The 18,905-nt window shown below is 47.4% G+C and overlaps 2 protein-coding genes across 2 annotated transcripts in view; one reads left to right on the plus strand and one right to left on the minus strand.

Annotated features, from left to right (window-relative positions):
• Positions 1–15,140, plus strand: part of mars1 (methionyl-tRNA synthetase 1) — a 45,511-nt gene extending 30,371 nt beyond the window's left edge. The window contains 20 exon segments of the mRNA XM_028792544.2: positions 1–113; positions 202–318; positions 390–399; positions 401–458; positions 461–499; positions 502–551; positions 553–593; positions 664–865; positions 954–1,028; positions 1,110–1,280; positions 9,588–9,683; positions 9,774–9,891; positions 9,961–10,174; positions 10,253–10,384; positions 10,459–10,563; positions 13,765–13,948; positions 14,437–14,508; positions 14,604–14,627; positions 14,715–14,783; positions 14,864–15,140. Coding sequence (XP_028648377.2) covers positions 1–113; positions 202–318; positions 390–399; positions 401–458; positions 461–499; positions 502–551; positions 553–593; positions 664–865; positions 954–1,028; positions 1,110–1,280; positions 9,588–9,683; positions 9,774–9,891; positions 9,961–10,174; positions 10,253–10,384; positions 10,459–10,563; positions 13,765–13,948; positions 14,437–14,508; positions 14,604–14,627; positions 14,715–14,783; positions 14,864–15,004 — 2,031 coding nt within the window. The 3' untranslated portion in view covers positions 15,005–15,140.
• Positions 15,141–15,387: 247 nt separating this feature from the next.
• Positions 15,388–18,141, minus strand: ddit3 (DNA-damage-inducible transcript 3). The gene is made up of 4 exons (XM_028792545.2): positions 17,985–18,141; positions 16,359–16,410; positions 16,107–16,276; positions 15,388–16,024 (listed from the first exon to the last, which is right to left on the minus strand). The coding sequence occupies exons 3-4, from the start codon at positions 16,248–16,250 to the stop codon at positions 15,590–15,592; spliced, it is 579 nt and encodes a 192-aa protein (XP_028648378.1). The 5' UTR covers positions 16,251–16,276; positions 16,359–16,410; positions 17,985–18,141; the 3' UTR covers positions 15,388–15,589.
• Between the last annotated feature and the right edge of the window lie 764 nt (positions 18,142–18,905).

An 18,905-nucleotide genomic window follows, 5' to 3' on the forward strand; every position in this document is an offset into this window, starting at 1 on the left:
GTAGACGATGGTGATGAGCGACTGCTGACCGATGAAGAGATCCAAGCTGCTGTGCAGGCCTGGTCAAAGGGTTTGACTGCTTGTCCTAAGCGTAGGCAGATCGTGCACCCGATGTGAGTCTCCCCCAGGTGCCCCATTCCTTAGTTTGGTTGCTCCTTGGCACTTCTCAACACTGACCCTCTCCATTTTTTCACTTCCTAGTCTTCCTCAGCAGGATGAGAGGAACATTCTCATCACAAGCGCCCTGCCATATGTCAACAATGTGCCTCATCTGGGCAACATCATCGGCTGTGTTCTGAGCGCTGACGTCTTTGCCAGGTAAGTGGGTCCACGCTTCTCTGCCCCACGGCCTGCTGGGCCCTCAAGTGCTCACCTGCCTGCCTCTTCAGGTTCTGTCGTCCTTCGCAACTGGAACACTCTGTTTGTGTGCGGGACGGACGAGTATGGAACGGCAACAGAGACAAGGCCATGGAGGAAGGTCTCACGCCTCAGGAGATCTGTGAAAGTACAATGCCATCCACACGCAGATCTACCACTGGTTTGGCATTTCCCTTTGACTACTTTGGACGGACCACCACAGCGAAGCAGACGGAGTAAGTCCACTCACGACAGTGTGTCCCTGTTCCTCGTGCCCCCTTCTTACACCCCTGTCTTGTTTTTAAGGATTTCCCAGGACATCTTTTGGCGGCTCTTGAAGCGTGGCTTCCTATTGGAGGACACAGTGGAGCAGCTCCACTGCCAGCGCTGTGCCAAGTTTCTAGCTGACCGCTTTGTAGAGGGTGTCTGTCCATTCTGCAGCTACCCAGAGGCTCGGGGCGACCAGTGTGACAAGTGTGGCAAACTGATCAATGCTGTCGAGCTCAAGGTGCCGTGCAGAAGGGAGTTGGGTGGGGAAATGCAGATTTGGAGTCTTGCCCTGGCGCAGTTCTGCCTAACCCTGGTGTCTATTTCAGAATCCACAGTGTAAAGTGTGCAGAGACACCCCGGCAGTGAGGACATCCAAGCATCTGTTTTTGGATCTGCCCAAGGTAAGTACACGGGGCCACCAGGCTGGCACCTGCCAGGCTTTGATGCCTCTCACACTAACGCCATCTTTGTCGCACGTACAGCTAGAGGGCCGGCTGGAAGAATGGCTGGAAACGACTTTGGAGAAGGGCAACTGGACCCCCAACGCGCGCTTCATTACCCGCTCCTGGATCCGAGACGGGCTGAAGCCTCGCTGCATCACACGGGACTTGAAGTGGGGCACGCCGGTGCCACTTGAGGAGTTTGCTGAGAAGGTGGGGTGTCACCAGGGGGCTTTGGGAAGCTGCTTTCACACGCTTTGACTGACGCAGCTGGGCTAACTGTTTGACGCTTGTGACCCCATAGTGGTGGAGTCGGTCGGGAAAGAGTGAAGCTGGAGGTGACCCTGACCGATAGAGATCAGTCAGTTTAATAAGCCAAGCCTTTGTTTCGCTCTTCCACTCTCGTTATCCAGATATTGTCAGGTAGTGCGGACTTGCAGACGCATCCCCTGCCGTGTCTCGCCCCCTACAGGGCCTGTGGCTTGGTCATTTGATGGCATTAAATATGAGGTTTGTTAGAAGTAGTGCCCATCGGGGTCAGTGCTGGCCCACCACTGTTTAATATAATGTCAGAGAAAGAGTTGGGGCACCAGCCTTGTCACCCCTGTGTCATTCATTTTTAACAATGGGCAAAATACACACAATTGTTGTGGAATTGGCTTTGCCGAAGCGAGTTCAAAACAGAGCTGCCCCAAGATGTTGGAGCTTCCGGTTTTGGGCCCGTCTCGCAGGAAGAGGCGGGGCCAGGTGGATGGTCACCAGAAATGATGTCAGATGTGCCCTAGCTGTCAATCATCTGACCTGCAGATGGAGAGAGAGAGAGAAAGAGAAAAGTGTTGAGACACAGCGCCACCCTCTGGAGTGGTGGTAGAATTCACAGTCACTGGAGCACACCCACTGTCCCCCATGCACAAAAGGTTTTTTTTTTCTTACTTGCACGTTTTATTGTGAAAGCGTCCATGAAAGGCGCAGCTCTTACAATTAAAAACCGTGAGTCATGTACTCCAGCACAGCAGTGCAAATTAAGATGACATGCATTTCAGACAGAAGCCAGGAAGCTCTTCTTTATGCAGAGAGTTGTGGGAATTTGGAACAAATGGCCAAGACTCGGAGTTGAAGTAGACAACCTTTAAGAAGGCACCTGAGCAATTAGCTAAACTAACAAGTGACAAATAAACAATGATGTCCTCGGTCATCCGATTTCTTAAGTTCTTGTGTAGCAGCAGGCCGGAGAGGATTAGACCATTGAGTGGCAGCAGGTGGGGTGTGGCCAAATGCTTGAGTGGCAGCTGACTGGGTGGGGCCAGAAATCTACTGAGATGTGGAGTTGAAGCAAAAATGCTGACGACCTTTAAAGAAGGAGATGAGGGGACAGCTGAGCTCCCAGCTAGACATATGGGCTTGATGGACTGAACGCTCTCCTCCTGGCTTGTCAAATTTCTAATGTTCTAGCCTACCACTGTTAGTTTTTTTTTTAATTTAGTGGACATGATTAACCGCATGAAATGTTAATAAGCCTTGTTTTACTAGTGCACCCCTCAATTCCTACCTGTGGAATTCTTCAGAAATCCTTTGAAATCAGGCAGTCCTTACTACTGGCCAGTAAGCTCTGAATGCCTTAACAATGGCTGACAGCAGACTCTGCTCCGTTTTCCCTACCACAGCAAAGGCCTAGCAAGGTGCTGGTTACCCTAAAAGGATTTTCCAGTGACCTGAACTGGGATCTCCCAGTTATGCTAAAGTCTTTATACCTGCGTTAGGATCCTACAGCACCTGGATAAGTAAATCAAAATGTACCGTATAGACTCGTGTAGAAGTCAGGTCTTGAAACCTGAAAAATCGATCATAAAATCAGACCCCAATTTTATATGCACGTTCAAAAATGTGACACTTATTATTATTTATTTATTTATTGTATCATCTTCTTGCCTCCTCCAATCTTGCATCAGTTTCTCAGACGCGTCTACTTTTTTTGTAGAAGCACAGTTACCAGTTTTTTTTCGCCACTTCAGCGACTTTTAATTTAAAACCAGCTTCACATTTTCTTCTGATTGACCGCTCCACCGTAGATAAGGGATGCTCTTACAATAAAGGTGTATGAGGGTGTGAGATACACAAACTATTCCGAAGCGACGTTTGCACTGTTTTGTGTATTACCGTGTAGTCAAGTAGGCACAATACATAGAAGAGAAAGGCTGTGTACCCCGTGGTGACTCTGGCAGGTGGGCGTTAGCATATCGTAATCTCTTGGACCGAGTTTTCCGCATTCGACTTATACGAACGACATTATAAAATACCAAAAATTATATGGTAAAATCAAGCCCCGACTTATCGGCGCGTATATATGGTAACTGTTGATTCTTATTATAGGTACGGTAATATAAATTTGTAAAAAAACAAAATGTTATGTTACAAAAAAATGGGTATATTTATCATAAATAAACTATTGTACAAAACAAACAAAATTGCAACAGAATACCTAGGTATCGGTAGCTATTTTATTGTATTTTATCTTTCTCCTCTCCAAAAACGGGTTCATCCTCGTTATTTAGCGTTTCGTCATCGGGATCCCAATCATTTAATTCATGCTCATTTTCCTCCTCGACATCATTCTCCCATAATGCGTCATCTTCTGTGTCATCCATTGCATTTGAAATTCCAGTTTTTTAAACTTCAGTTTCAACTCTGACTTTCAACCATGCGTTTAGAACACAAGGTATCTAGTGATGGAGCTCACATGGCTATGCTTTTTGTGTGTGATTTTTAATTTTTTTTTCACCTTCTAACATCCAGTTGTTCCATTCTTCTCACTGTCTTTAAATGGTTTGTCGAGAGACGTCAAATGGCCGTAAAATCAAAGTTAGTCCTCCAGGTATTACAGCTGCTGTGCTTTTATTTTCTTTTAATGGTGATTTTGTTCTGCCAGTTACATGACTGTGAAACATGTCCCACACCAACAAACTTTTATTGATTATGCCATTCGGCTGTTTTCTCCACCCATTTTAAATCCATAAATGTACCCCATTTTTGTCCATCCAGCATTTTTTGTGAACGTGCGTGTAGATTCCAGGAGGGAACTTAAATTTTGATTTTGTTTTCCTCTTAAATATCACCATTTCGTTCCATCGGCTAAACACGACAGCAGCACTGTAAATCGTGTTTTCTCATGACTTGTACACACACCTTTAGTGTCCACTGTTCTGTCACCCGACATCTCGAAACACATGGGAGTCTCGTCCATATTCCCTGTATGGGATAAATTAAAGTTGTATCGTTTCGTTATCTTGATAATGTACTGCTGAAAACGTAATATCTTGTCTACTAAATCAACAGGCAGCTTCTGTGCTATTTTAGTTTTTTGACGTATCGCTAAATCGTTTCTCTTCATGAACGAGTTCCACCATCCTGAAGAAGAACTTTTGAAACTATTGCACTGCTGTGGATGCTGTTTGGACCTTTTCAATGCTTCAGTTCTTCTCATATTTCTTGTAATCAAATATCCGTTCTGTCTTTGCTCAGAAAACCGTTTGGTGATGTGATTTGGCAATGCCAGTTCACAGAGCACACTTTGTCTTTGGCATTTTTCTTAATACAACTTTTCGCCTCCTCCAGTCTCCCATCAGTTTCTCAGACTCCTCGAATTTTGTTGCAGCAGCGCAGTTCCCAATTTCTTTCACCTCTTCAACGACATTTAATTTAAAACCAGCTTCGTATTTTCTTCGGATCGTAGATAAGGGATATTCTTACGATAAAGGTGTTATGAGGGTGTGAGATACAAAAAAACACTAAACAGTGCCAGCATCACTTCAGAATAGTTTGGGTATTACCGTGTAGTCACGTAGGCACAATACATCTCTCTATTATATAAAAAAAAATGTTTCACCGAAACTTTTCAGGAGACGAGACGTGATCTTTTTGGAAAAGATTTTTTTCAAGTCCTGCAAGACGATAATATTGCCATGATATTTTTAAAAGTCGTGCCCTCCTAGCAACCATTTTCAAACAAGACCATGTTACTCTCACCTCTCATTGGTGTGAATGCTTTTCTCAGACACACTTCCTGCTTGCTCAGCTCTTATAACTTTTTTAAGTTTTCCTCACTTTAAGTTCCCAATTAAAGAATTATGTTCAGATTTTATTGAAGAATTTCGTCCCAAAGGGTTATCAACAGAAGGTTGCCGGTTCGAATCCCCGTCACTGCCAAAAGAGATCCTACTCTGCTGGGCCCTTGAGCAAGACCCTTAACCTGTGATTGCTCCAGGGGCGCTGGCTGTACAATGGCTGACCCTGCGCTCTGACCCCAAGGGGTATGCGAAAACGAACAAATTCCAAATACAAGAAATTGTATAAGGCGAAATAAAAAGAACAAAAATGAGTACACGGGCATCCCTACTGTACAGTCCTGTACTGCTATGACTCCGCAGTGCTGGAATGTCAAATACCGATGTTACTGCTCTATGTACTGGAATTCATGCAAGTGCGTTTTCTTTGGTATAAGTAGGGTAAATACGTAATCATTTTAATAAAAATACAGTAAAATGTATGGGTAATCACCAATAATGAATGATATTGATTGACGATGATGATGAATTAGCTGTGCAGTACGATGAAGATAATGACTGCACAGCAAAGCAGAGGATTTACAGCTCCTCGGGTGGTGCCTCTATTTCAGGAGGAGTCGTATCTTCTGACGGGTCTTCTTCTGGTGGGTTTTCTCCTGGCTTTTCTTGATAGGTTTGAGGAACATTGTGATGGGAAGTTGCGGCATAACTTTTTAGTTCCGGGAGCAAATCCAGTAGTTCAACCTTCTCCTGGAGTGTCTTAAACTTCATCTGGCGCTTCGGTTCATTGCCAGAAGCCTTAGAAGGTGCAGGGCGTTTGGGGCGGCATCTTAGGGCTTTAAGACGAACAAAACAAAAAACACTCTGTGAAACACTCGAGATAGCTACACACAGTGAACTGTTATGATACGGGAATGCTGGGCTGCATCTGCCGGAGATGCGTCACATGGCAGCAGCCAATCAGCAGCAAGGAGAATTGAAGAACGCTGTCGGATTGGCACCTTTCACCATCCCAAGCTGCATTTTCCTCTACGGTTGCTTTGCGTTCTCTCTACAGTACAGTATTGCTACGACTAAAGACATTAAAAAATTGCGGAGGATATTTTCAGTTTCCGCTAACAATTATTAGTTAGGTTCTAAGGAAAAATCTGCAAACGACTGAGGCCACAACTTTGCAGGGGGTCTACTGTATATATAGACATACAAAGTCTCCGCATCCCTGGCTTACAGGCCATTTATCAGCCAATGAATGTCTTACTTTAATACTCCGCTCACTATTGGACTGAGCTCCTCATCCTCGGCCGATAAACCCCACAGTTCGGTTCATGTGGCACTTCCTACTGCTCCAGGTGCTCTACGTCATTACTTCAATCACTTTATGTATAAAGACAACGTATACAAAGTTAAGAGTAACTTGTTTAGATGTCACATGGGCTGGACGAGACCCAGAAGGAAGAGATGGATGGACAGCCCTGTAAAAGAAGAGATATGGCTGGGGAGAGTTTATTCCCCCAGCACGCTGGATGGCAGCAGTCCCAGATATCCACACCTAGTGGGAAGCCAGCAAGGCATGCTGGGAATTGTAGTCTGCCAGGGCAACCCTGCTGGGGTCACTGGGTGCCGCAAGAGGACATTTCAGGGAAACAAGCTCCCTATTGTGTGGCCTAGACGTACTTCAATATGGCACTTGCACTGGCACCGGAGGTACTCCCGGGTGTGTAATTAAAGGGACCGCATTCCCTGATCCAGGTGAGTCGGACCTGGGTGGTAGAGAGGCAACACTTGACTGGAGGAGGGCAATGCGCTGGTGAGAGAAATTATTGCAGAGAGAGGGAAAGCAGTGTTTTATGCTTGTGTAACAATTTTTGGAGGTATTTATAATAAAAACCTTCCTTTTATTTGCACCCGGGACTGTGCTTGTGTGTTCGTGTCGGGGTTTGGGCTGGCTGTCACCCAGGTTTCCTTCCCACTTGTTATTTATTAAAGGAACAGTAATATCAGTGGAAGAAAACATAAGCCTGGATGTGTATATATAGTCCTTAGAAAAAGTCAGGGATGTCAAAAGTGAATGTCCTTGGGCGGATTTTGATCAAGCAAATGGCGTGAGTTACGTCCTCTGATGTTAAGATGAAACGGTCACACGTGTCTTTGTCTCTTCTGCTGATGTCACCTTTTTGTCTTTCTCTCTCTTTCCGTTGGAAAAGTTTGAGACGTGTAATGTGGGCCTTTATTTGTGATACGACTTAGAGATTTGGGCAAATACACACCTTTGATTGGCTGGCTGTCGGAGTTCGGTTTCCAAGTGATAGGATAATCAACACGTCGTACAAGTCGGGAAAACGGGATGCTTTGATGTTAAGTTGCCCGTGCGAGTGCCCTGTGTTTAAGTTCAAACTTTGTTTGTTTGTCTTGATCAAAATATAATGAAATATAGGCATCTGTTATACAGTGCATCCAGAAAGTATTCCCAGCGCATCACTTTTTCCACATTTTGTTATGTTACAGCCTTATTCCAAAATGGATTCGATTCATTTTTTTCCTCAGAATTCTACACACAACACTCCATAATGACAACGTGAAAAAAGTTTACTTGAGGTTTTTGCAAATGTATTAAAAATAAAAAAATTGAGAAAGCACATGTACATAAGTATTCACAGCCTTTGCCATGAAGCTCCAAATTGAGCTCAGGTGCATCCTGTTTCCCCTGATCATCCTTGAGATGTTTCTGCAGCTTCATTGGAGTCCACCTGTGGTAAATTCAGTTGACTGGACATGATTTGGAAAGGCACACACCTGTCTATAGAAGGTCCCACAGTTGACAGTTCATGTCAGAGCACAAACCAAGCATGAAGTCAAAGGAATTGTCTGTAGACCTCCGAGACAGGATTGTCTCAAGGCACAAATCTGGGGAAGGTTACAGAATAATTTCTGCTCTTTTGAAGGTCCCAATGAGCACAGTGGCCTTAATTTGTAAGTGGCCATCATCTGTAAGTGGAAGAAGTTCAAAACCGCCAGGACTCTTCCTAGACCTGGCCGGCCATCTAAACTGAGCGATTGATGGAGAAGGGCCTTAGTCAGGGAGGTGACCAAGAACTCGATGGTCACTCTGTCAGAGCTCCAGAGGCCCTCTGTGGAGAGAGGAGAACCATCTCTGCAGCAATCCACCAATCAGGCCTGTATGGTAGAGTGGCCAGACGGAAGCCACTCCTTAGTAAAAGGCACATGGCAGCCCGCCTCGAGTTTGCCAAAAGGCACCTGAAGGACTCTCAGACCATGAGAAAGAAAATTCTCTGGTCTGATGAGACAAAGATTGAACTCTTTGGTGTGAATGCCAGGCGTCGCATTTGGAGGAAACCTGGCACCATCCCTACAGTGAAGCATGGTGGTGTCAGCATCATGCTGTGGGGATGTTTTTCAGTGGCAGGGACTGGGAGACTAGTCAGGATAAAGAGAAAGATGACTGCAGCAATGTACAGAGACATCCTGGATGAAAACCTTCTCCAGAGCGCTCGTGACCTTAGACTGGGGCGACGGTTCATCTTTCAGCAGGACAACGACCCTAAGCACACAGCCAAGATATCAAAGGAGTGGCTTCAGGACAACTCTGTGAATGTCCTTGAGTGGCCCAGCCAGAGCCCAGACTTGAATCCGATTGAACATCTCTGGAGAGATCTTAAAATGGCTGTGCACCGACGCTTCCCATCCAACCTGATGGAGCTTGAGAGGTGCTGCAAAGAGGAATGGGCCAAACTGGCCAAGGATAGGTGTGCCAAGCTTGTGGCATCATATTCAAAAAGACTTGAGGCTGGAATTGCTGCCAAAGGCGCATCGACAAAGTATTGAGCAACGGCTGTGAATACTTATGGACATGGGATTTCTCAGTTTTTTTGTTTTTAATAAATTTGCAAAAACCTCAAGTAAACTTTTTTCATGTTGTCATTATGGGGTGTTGTGTGTAGAATTCTGAGGAAAAAAATGAATTTAATCCATTTTGGAATAAGGCTGTAACATAACAAAATGTGGAAAAAGTGATGAAGCGCTGGGAATACTTTCTGGATGTGCTGTATATATAAATTTGCAGCTTTGGCACACCAGGACTCCCCTTGTGAGTGCACAGCAGTTGTTCTTTATTAAGCGAGGCCTCCTGTGAAGTTCTGAGCGCAGGTTTGGGTCTCCATATTACAAGAAAAGACACTGCAGCACCAGAGAAAGTCCAGAGAGGAGCGACGAGGCCAATGATGGGGGTCTTGGGTGTGAGGGGGCACTGGGGAAGCCGATGTCTGGAGCAAGCAGACATTAAGAGGTGGCAGTACTGAGGTTAGTACAATGGGTGCCATCTGCTCCTTTACAGTGAGATCTTGGTTTGACCCCACAGGTGGATGCTTTCTAAACGAATGTTCCCCTGAAAAATTCTTTTATCTGTCACTTTTAATCCCCCCTTACTTTGCCGTTCTCTCAGGTGTTCTACGTTTGGTTTGATGCCCCCATCGGCTATCTGTCCATTACTGCAAACTACACTGACCAGTGGGAAAAGTGGTGGAAGAACCCAGACAAGGTGAGCAGCCCTTTTTGAATTTTACTGCGGGCCATGTGTTGGCATCCCCTCGCCTCTTTTATGCCAGTCGTCTTCTCTCTGGTTTCGCAGGTGCAGCTCTACAACTTCATGGCCAAAGACAACGTGCCGTTCCACAGTGTTGTGTTCCCTTGCTCTTTGCTCGGGGCTGAGGACAACTACACCTTGGTGAACCACTTAATCGCCACAGGTGAGTACAGCACGCCTCCCTTCCATGAAGCTCCCTCCATGTCCTAAATCCCTCTGTGTCTGCCCCCAGAGTACCTCAACTATGAAGATGGCAAGTTCTCCAAGAGCCGTGGGGTGGGCGTCTTTGGAGACATGGCTAAAGACACGGGCATCCCCGCGGATATCTGGCGCTTCTACCTTCTCTTCATTCGCCCTGAGGGGCAGGACAGTGCCTTCTGTTGGAGCGACCTGCTGCTGAAGAACAACTCGGAGCTGCTCAACAACCTGGGTAACTTCGTGAACAGGTACTGAGCCTGCCTTCCTGCCCGCCCAAAGGAGTCCACGGGCTGCACCTTCTTAACCACTGCTCATCTCGCCCCCAGGGCTGCCATGTTTGTATCCAAGTTCTTTGAGGGGCGTGTGCCGACCATGGAGCTGAACCAAGAGGACCAGAGGCTGCTTGCGCTAACGACGTGGGAGCTGCGCCAGTACCTGCAGCTTCTCGAGAAGGTTCGGTGAGTGCACTTTGACCTTACTTAAACGGCTCCTGGCCTGGTCACACGGTCTTCATGGCCTGCTTGTCTTCCAGAATCCGGGATGCTTTGAAGTGCATCCTGAATATCTCTCGCCATGGAAACCAGTACATCCAGGTGAACGAGCCTTGGAAACGGCTGAAGGGGAGTGACGCGGACCGGTGAGTGCAGCATGTGCCATACATACGAGCTTCGGTCTGCACCGGCTCCGTTATTGGATAGAAGTGTGTGACACGTAAGTGGGAGTCGTGTCTGTGGGGGGGTGGATTGGGGGGGTCAGGGTGCTACAAAGCTCGGGTGCAGATAATTAAAGGGTTACCCTGCTGCTGCTGCTGCTTCTCTCACAGTAGTGACACACAAGACCATCAGTCCACTTGCTCCCTCCACTCCTGCCAGGTCAGCATCATCTCTCCGTCCTCCACTCCACTGTTGACTGAGAATTTGTACACATTTAAGCAAGTTGGGGGGACAGAGTTACTGAGAGACAAATGTAAAAACCTAACAGTTAGTCGTATTAAAATTGAGTTCCCTCTTTTGTGATAAATACAAGAGGGTCAGTTCATTTCTGGTCAGGGCCGATGAATAAGCGAGCAAATGAGCCGAGTGTTGAAGGTGCAGCAGTGCCAACAGGGGACACTGTCTGTCTGTCTGTCTGTCTGTGTGTGCCTCTGTTTGTCTCTGTCTGTGTCTCTGTCTCCGTCTCTTTGTGTTTGTGCCTGTCTGTCTGTGTGTGTCTCATCTGTGTGTGTCTCTGTCTGTCTGTGTGTGTCTCTGTTTGTGTCTGTCTCTGTGTGTTTGTCTCTGTCTGTCTGTGTGTGTCTCTGTTTGTCTGTGTCTCTGTCTCCATCTCTTTGTGTTTGTGTCTGTCTGTCTGCCTGTCTGTCTGTGTGTGTCTCATCTGTGTCTGTCTCTGTGTGTTTGTGTCTGTCTCTGTCTGTCTGTTTGTGTGTTTGTCTCTGTCTGTCTGTGTGTGCCTCTGTTTGTCTCTGTCTCTGTCTGTCTGTGTGTGTCTCTGTGTCTGTCTGTCTGTCTGTCTGTGTGCGTGCTGTGCAGGCCTCATTGGTCCAGTATGGTTCTGGTGGTCCAACACACACTCTACAGCGTTTCAATATAAATTGTTCTTTGCTCCAAAGTGACAGATCCTCTACTTGATTTCACTGTCAGTGTTCACAGTTTGTGGTGGTTGTACGTGTCGCCATTTTCTCAGTGTCCCGAATGAAGCCGGTTGGTGCTGCTCGTGCATTTGGATAAATCAAAAACTTCTGGGACTGGAAGCAAAATGCAAATAACACCGACAGCGGTGAACTCCAAGTGCTCTTTTACTCCATATACAATACAGTACAGTTTATTTGTGTATAGCCCAAAATCACATAAGATTCTATATATATATATATATATAAGTGCAATAGAAATATGAGAAGGACAGAGCAGAATTTAACAGTAGATGACATCCCATAATACGATTTGGACTTGTTCAGAGTCCTGGAGACCTCTGCCATCAAGCCACACTCCCCTATTGGCATTCCACAGCTGAGACAGCCAATCCAATGAAAGGACCCCGCTACCCAACGATCTCTGTGATCCGCCGTCAGAGATGACTTTACCACAGGCAGGCAGGTGGGCAGTGGGCACCAAGTGGCACATTTTGAGTACCGAGAAGAGAAACAGTTAGAATTGGATACTAACCCTCACCTATTCTATCATGTTACTTCTGTTTTAGTGCTGATGACTAACAACAGAGATGCAGTCTGTACAGTTAATCAGCAGCTCTAGTCAGGGTGTGCTAAACTGAAGTAGTGAGTCTTCAGCCGGGATTTGAAATATGTAATTACAAACCATCCAGAACCGAGATATTAAATGCTTGACTTTGTAAATATTAAGAATTCCAATTTTGAAGTCTGCAGCACGGTCCACAAACGTTGGGATGGGCGACTGTTGTGCCTGTGGGTTGCAATGAAAAAAAACAAAGCGTTTGGGATGCCCCATGCCCCCCCAGGGTATGATCGGCTTATAAGAGGAGCATCTGCTTGGATGTTGACATGCAGGTGTACCCCGTTGTGTTTAAATTGCTTAAGCACACAGAACGTTGGAAGTGAAATCTCTCGACATGAGCTCACACGATCACTTGTGGGATTTTTACCATCGGTGGTCCACAGCATCACTAGAAGGTTCCGAGAATGCAGAGAAGTTGATGTGGGTAAAGGTCGAAGTCGCAAGCCCCCACTGAATGGCCGTGACGGTCGAGCCCTCGCATGCCACTCTATAAACTTGTACAAACCTCCTTCTGGGCACGAGAGTCCCAAGTGTAGACTAATGCTCCGCTACGCCAAGGGGGACCCGTACATCGGTCACAGCCGGAAACGTTCGCCTAAAGGAGAGTTGAGATGCGTGCTGTGCGCAGCCAAGTCTGCCCTTCAGGCAGGGTGGCGCAGTGGTTAAGGCTTTGAGGTTGTGGGGTCAAATCCTGACGCTGACACCAGAGTGTGACCACCTTGGCAAGTCACTTCACTTGCCGGAGTGCCACCTGAAAAACCAAAGAGAACGTAACCAGTGGTACCTCAAATGTTGTAAGTCACTTGAGATAAAAGTGTCAAACAAATGTCTTTGTAGTAAATGGACGGTAGGATCGTTGGGCACATCTAGAGTTCCGCTTTTGTCATGGGAGCATTAATGCCCTGGCATGGGCATGTTGGCACATCTGTGGTGGCACTGTTTAATGCTGACAGGCAGATGTGCATTTTGGAGTCAGTATGCTGCCAGCTGGCCTCATCTCTGCCAACCTCCCATCTTAGGCCCGGCACTAGTCTGTAGAAAGTCGGGCACGTCGAGCCTGCAGCGTGTGGAAGCTCAAAGGCCACCCTCTACTCTTGTGTTAATAAACTCCACGTGGGACCCCCTCATCCACCTCCATAGAGGTCCGTGAGCAAAACTGGTGCCCAAGTTAAAAAGGCTGGAGACGATGGCCGATCACATTTAGCCTGGATGTCCCACCGTCACAGCAATGAGTGAAAGATTTACTAGACCATTAGTTAAAGAAAAGCTGGTGTAACAGAGTGGCAAACTGGCACACACGCTCCTGTGCCCACTTTTTTGGGACACATAGCAGTCGTCACACTTTCAGCGAGCGTATATTCACCACAGTCCATGAAGGTGACTGCTTTAGACTTTACACATTTGTACCTTTTTGGTCAAGTATGAGATGAAGATCATCCACAAACTGGCACTTTCTGCTTTTATTGATAACTCTTGGCGGTGGCTCTGTGGCACACACAAGGGACAAGTTTTACAGGTTTGGTTGATGTTGTGTTTTTTGTTATCTGTTAACAAACTTGATGTTACTGTGACTGTCCCTTCATCAACAGGAGCCGAGCGGCGACGGTCACAGGTGTGGCCGTCAACATGGCATGCTTGTTGTCGGTGATGCTGCAGCCATACATGCCAACGGTCAGTGCGACCATCCAGGAGCAGCTGCAGGCGCCCCCCCTGTGCAACATGCTAACTGAAGAGTTTGTGTGCATCCTGCCGGCAGGGCACAAGATTGGCACAGTAAGTGGTGTGGGTGATTGATTATAAATGGACCACAGGCCCTGGTGGGTCACTAAATAAAATTCCCCAAGACTTTGTCCCACAACCCAAAAAACATGTTATCCAGTAGGGCATTGCCCTGTGCTCATTCCTTCAAGAAGAGGTGCCCATGGGTAATTTTTTCCCCCAATTAACTACTTCTGCCCCAAACTGTAGAGGCAATCATCAGTCATGCAAATCCACATTTAGTTTTTGATAGATCTGGACAGGCTGGCAGCAAGGTGCCATGTTTGTATCAGACAGAGACTGGGTACCCACTGGGGGGCAGAGGGCCAGTTTAGGAGAACCCCAGTACCATCCATAGCACGCACTGAGCTCTGCTGGACTCTTCCTTCTACTCAGCACAGCCACCTCCACCCAAACCTTTACCTGTGAAGGACACGTCATCTGAACCCAAAAAATGTACCCACTCCTTGCCCCCTTTGAGTTTAGTTCTCGTTTCTCCACAGATCAGCCCATTGTTTCAGAAACTGGAGGTGGAGCAGGTGGAGGCCCTGAGGCAGCGCTTTGGAGGACAAAAGGTGAGGACTTGATGACCACCTTTGCCAGTGGGTATGGGTGCCAAGTGTGGTGGCTACAACCTTTCATTTTCTGATTTTGTTTCTGCCCCCTGTAGCCCGATAAAGCTGTGGAGAAGCAGGTAAGTGTTTTCTGGTGATGATTTGATCTCTCGCTGCTCTCACTTTGGTGTCCCCACTAACAAATTGCATTGTGTGACCATCAACAGGAGGCAACAACCACCACGACCACCACCATCGACGATGTGCAGGAACTGGCCAAGGCCGTAGCTCAGCAGGTGAGGACGGGCACATTTGATGTCTCATTACCTGCTTCAGGACTGCTGGTTCTGATCAATTGTTTTATTTAAAATTTTAGGGAGACAAGGTCCGCCAACTCAAGGCCCTTGGCACCGAGAAGGCAGTAGTCAACAGTGAGGTGGCACGCTTGTTGGAGCTAAAGAAGGCACTGCAGGTGGCCCAAGGAAAGACCCCAGTTCAGAAGGAAAAGAAAAAGTGACAAACCAAATAATCCAGACCTCCAGTCCTGTGTGCTGATCCTGTCGTGAACGTTTGACATTCAAATTTTAGGAATGGGATTTAAGAGTTCTTATTTAAATTAATAAAATGAAGGGACCAACCAGTCTCAAAATTAAGCCTGGAAGCACCACACCTTTTCTTTGGGGTCTCCCTTTCTGCAGATGCCCCCTGGTCACTTACCTGGGGTCATGTGATGGAGGCAGACTGGCACCCTGGCCAGGGGTCCTTGTGATCAATGCTTACTGTAATGGGCACCAACCCTGCTCAGGTTAAGCAGTTTAATATGCTACTTGGTTTGTATAAAAATGGTAGGAAGAAAAACGAGAATGGTGAACGTGAGATTTTATTTACATGATTATTCAAATGTTTCTACAATATAAAAAGAAAGCACACATGCAAATTAGGTCCAAACTGTAGACATAAGAAGCAGCTGGTACAACACAGGATTGCCCCCCTGCTTGTCAAGGGCTATGCCCACCTGTCTCTTGCCCACATTGCCCTCTGCCAGGAGAGCTTAAACACTCAGCTTGCCAAGACAAGTCCATCACCCACCTCCAGTTGCCCATCACGGAGCTCTGCTGCTAACCAACTTGTCAATCAGTGCCTCCCTGGTCCTCCTGACCTCTTCCGTGAGTCGCTCAATTTCCTGTTTGAGCCGCTCATTCTGCTCCATCAGCTCCGTCACCACCTTCTCGTTCTCGAGGTCCTGCTCCTTTCGACTCTTCTTGTTGCCACCAGCGCCACCGCTGCTCTCCCTCTTGCGTTTTGTCCCCAGGGTTACAGAGATCTCAGGGAGTGCCCGCTGTTGGTCAGTTGTGTCAGACACTGAAGAGTTACTGCTGTCCCGCTCTCGATTGTCCAACAGCTCTGTGATGTCCGCACCCTCGTAAACGTCAGATGGAATAGGGGCAGACAGCTCGGCCACCAGCTGCGACTCGGTGACGCCACTGAACCACGCAAGAGAGCAGCTCTCCAGGTCATCCAGGAACCCAGCCTCTGCCTAAAACGAGACGTCGCACACCCGCCATCAGTCGGGCACTCAGCCTCCTAGTAAGTTTAGCCCTGCATCTCAGCGCACTCACCTGCGTGGGGTCCTGCACCTGCTCACACTTCCAGTCTCCTCCATCCGAACAAAGGATGTCTTGAAGGTCTTCATACCAGGCATCAAGTTCAGCCACACCAAATTCTCCTGGCCAAGGCAAGGAAGCCATGGATGGTGAACTCATGCCGCTGTGCCCCTGCACAGATTACCCTGCAAGTCAAAAGAAAGGTCATTCATGCCCCTCCTGGTGGGTTTACTCGGTGCCAGGAGGGTGACGGACTGACAGACTTACCCAGTGATCACGTCTGCTGGTGCGTTGGCGGGGTACGTGTGTCTCTATAAATCTGAAAAGAGGAAACGCAGAGTTAGAAAGGCAGGCTGTAGCCCACTTACACTTTATAGGTGGGGTAATCCAATAACCTAAAAAAGGTTTTAATATCCTACTAGTCGCCCCATGCATGCGACTCTGCAGCAATGACAAAGGAAAAATATTTAAGTCTTGGGAATTCATGCAAAACAGGACTGGGGAGTTTAATATAAAGGTAAAGAATATTAAAAGACTTGTTGCATTTCTCCAGTCACATAACACCACCCCCGGTATCCAGTCCCAGGCTCAAAACAGGACTTTGATTTGCTAAAATATTGTTAGCTACTTCCAGAAACATCACACACATGAAGACAAATCCATCCACCCACCTCGAGAGGGTAGAGGCAGGTCTCCAATTCAAAAGCACGTTATGGGAATGAACGCTTTGTCAAAGGTTTCCGAAATTAACCGAATATTTCATCAAAAAAAATGCCCATTCTGAGCCCACGACTGGCTAACTGACCCCTGGATTATGCGAGACACCCACCGAGGTTCGTCACATCTACCGTTGTGCAGTCCCAGCCACCAACTTGTTTCTCTCGTTCTGGATGAGGAAATGACTTTACATCTTAAATTTTTTTTGGCCATCACTACAAGCTATATGGAGTAAGAACAGGTTTATGAAAAATAACTTTGGGGTGGTGTATTCCTTAAAAGGCAGGCACCATCTGAAACGTGTTGAGGGTTCACTTTCTTTTTTAAAGCTGAGCTACACCATCAGTTGTAGAAACAAAAGAGCCAGCGATTTGAAAGGCAACCACAGCCGGTGCTTTTCCATAGGCAAAATATGAAAAGCTGGAGGACAGTCATAAACCTCCTCACCGAGTGTCCAAACTCCTCCATTCTTCTAGTCCACAATAACAGGACAGCAAATGTTAACTGTTCCTTCTAGGTGTGATTTTAAATCAGGACGTTTAGCTCATCAGGTTCTCCATGTGGTGTCGCGGTCCCCATCCGGTCTAAACTGCTCAGGACCACTCCGGTGCTATTGTTTCACTCCTGGTCCCCCGTCGTCGTTCCGCTTCTGTGGTCTTTGCTAATCAGCTGACACGACGTCTGCCCGGATCAGAAGGCTCCCACCCCGAATTACGGCTTACGCATCACAGAGACCTTGATCATCGCTAGCTGTCATTCACGGATGCGGTTGACAATCAAGGTGACACGTGACACACACCATTACACCACTCTCGTCTTTGTTTATGGCGTGTAGACGAATTTACAAGAATTGAAACCCGCAAGTTAATTTGTCACCCACGGTCAGTGTAGGCGTCACCTCCGACCCTGTGCCAGTCAGTTCAGCTGACAGCGGTGCCATTATACACGTAAATAAAATTACGAAGCAGCCCGTAAGGCGCTGTATATAACTAAACTTATATTCTCTTTAAGAGACACCACCCCCTCAACATCGCGCTGCCAGCCTATCCGCTGGTTCATTTAAAAGGACGGTGCCCACCCGCCCACGTCCGGTGTCTACTTAGCCGGTCGCCCCCTTCACTTCATTCCACACCCTCCAGGGAATCCCACAGAAGTGCTTTAAACATGAACTCTCACCTTCTTCCGCTTGTGGCTGCCCTTTCTGGACTGTCTCCGACTCTTCTCTTGAACGCAAGGCCTTTCACACATGTTACTCATTGTTCAGCGGCGTCGCGAACTAAGAGACTGGAAACTCCCGGCTCCTTATAAACGGCGAGGCTGCCGACGTAAGAGGCGGGATGAGGAATACGTATCTGAGTGACTGGCACTGTAACCAATGAGAAGCGCAGTCGGCGCTCTTCTGCTTAGAGACATCCAATGATCTGTGATGTGAGCATGCGCGACGCGACGAGGCCACGGTGTCGGCAAGAAAGCGGGAAGAGAGGACGTCGGAGTCATGTGAGCTGATGCAATCTCTGGCAACCCGAAGGCGAGGAGGCGGAGGGGCGGAGCAGAGCAGAGTCGAGCGAGGAGAGCTGCGGTCGCACGCGAATGGCGGGGCGCTATAAACATTTAAAGCCGGCAGCCCCCCCCCCCCTCTCCACCAACCCCGCCCTCCCGGTTGCTAAGGAGGACGCTTAGAAAGAAGCTTAGCAGGGGCGCCGCTTAACTCGCATGGGCTCGCTGATTCGCTGCGATGCAAGCGCTCGCGCCCGGTGCCGTGGGACCCCCCGCGGCCGCAGGATTTTGTTCCAACCGGCTTCACAATCAGTGAGTCATTTGGTCTCCAGTTGATTTAAATAATGAACTGGTTGACTTTTTTTTTCACATTCTACATTTAGAAACAGAAGTGTAAGATTTACCTCAACAAATTTAAGAAACGTTGGCTTTTTTTTGTTACAGTTTTGCTAATTTTATTTGATTTAACTGTTTTCCCCATTAACTCATTTGGGTCTTGTTCAAAAAGTGGACGCCATCTCCTTCTTGTTGTTTGTTTTCGACTGGCCTACCCCAACTACAAACCCTGAATTTAAGGTTCACGGGGGGTAAGGCCAGGCA

This window comes from Erpetoichthys calabaricus, chromosome 3 (assembly GCF_900747795.2).
Source record: "Erpetoichthys calabaricus chromosome 3, fErpCal1.3, whole genome shotgun sequence".
Lineage (NCBI taxonomy): Eukaryota > Metazoa > Chordata > Cladistia > Polypteriformes > Polypteridae > Erpetoichthys > Erpetoichthys calabaricus.

Excerpts from the sequence above, each read along its gene's own strand:
- ddit3 (XM_028792545.2), bottom strand. The coding sequence starts at position 16,250 with ATGAGTTCACCATCCATGGCTTCCTTGCCTTGGCCAGGAGAATTTGGT. Across the intron at positions 16,025-16,106 it reads AGGTGCAGGACCCCACGCAG|GCAGAGGCTGGGTTCCTGGA; the intron begins GTGAGTGCGCTG and ends GTCTCGTTTTAG.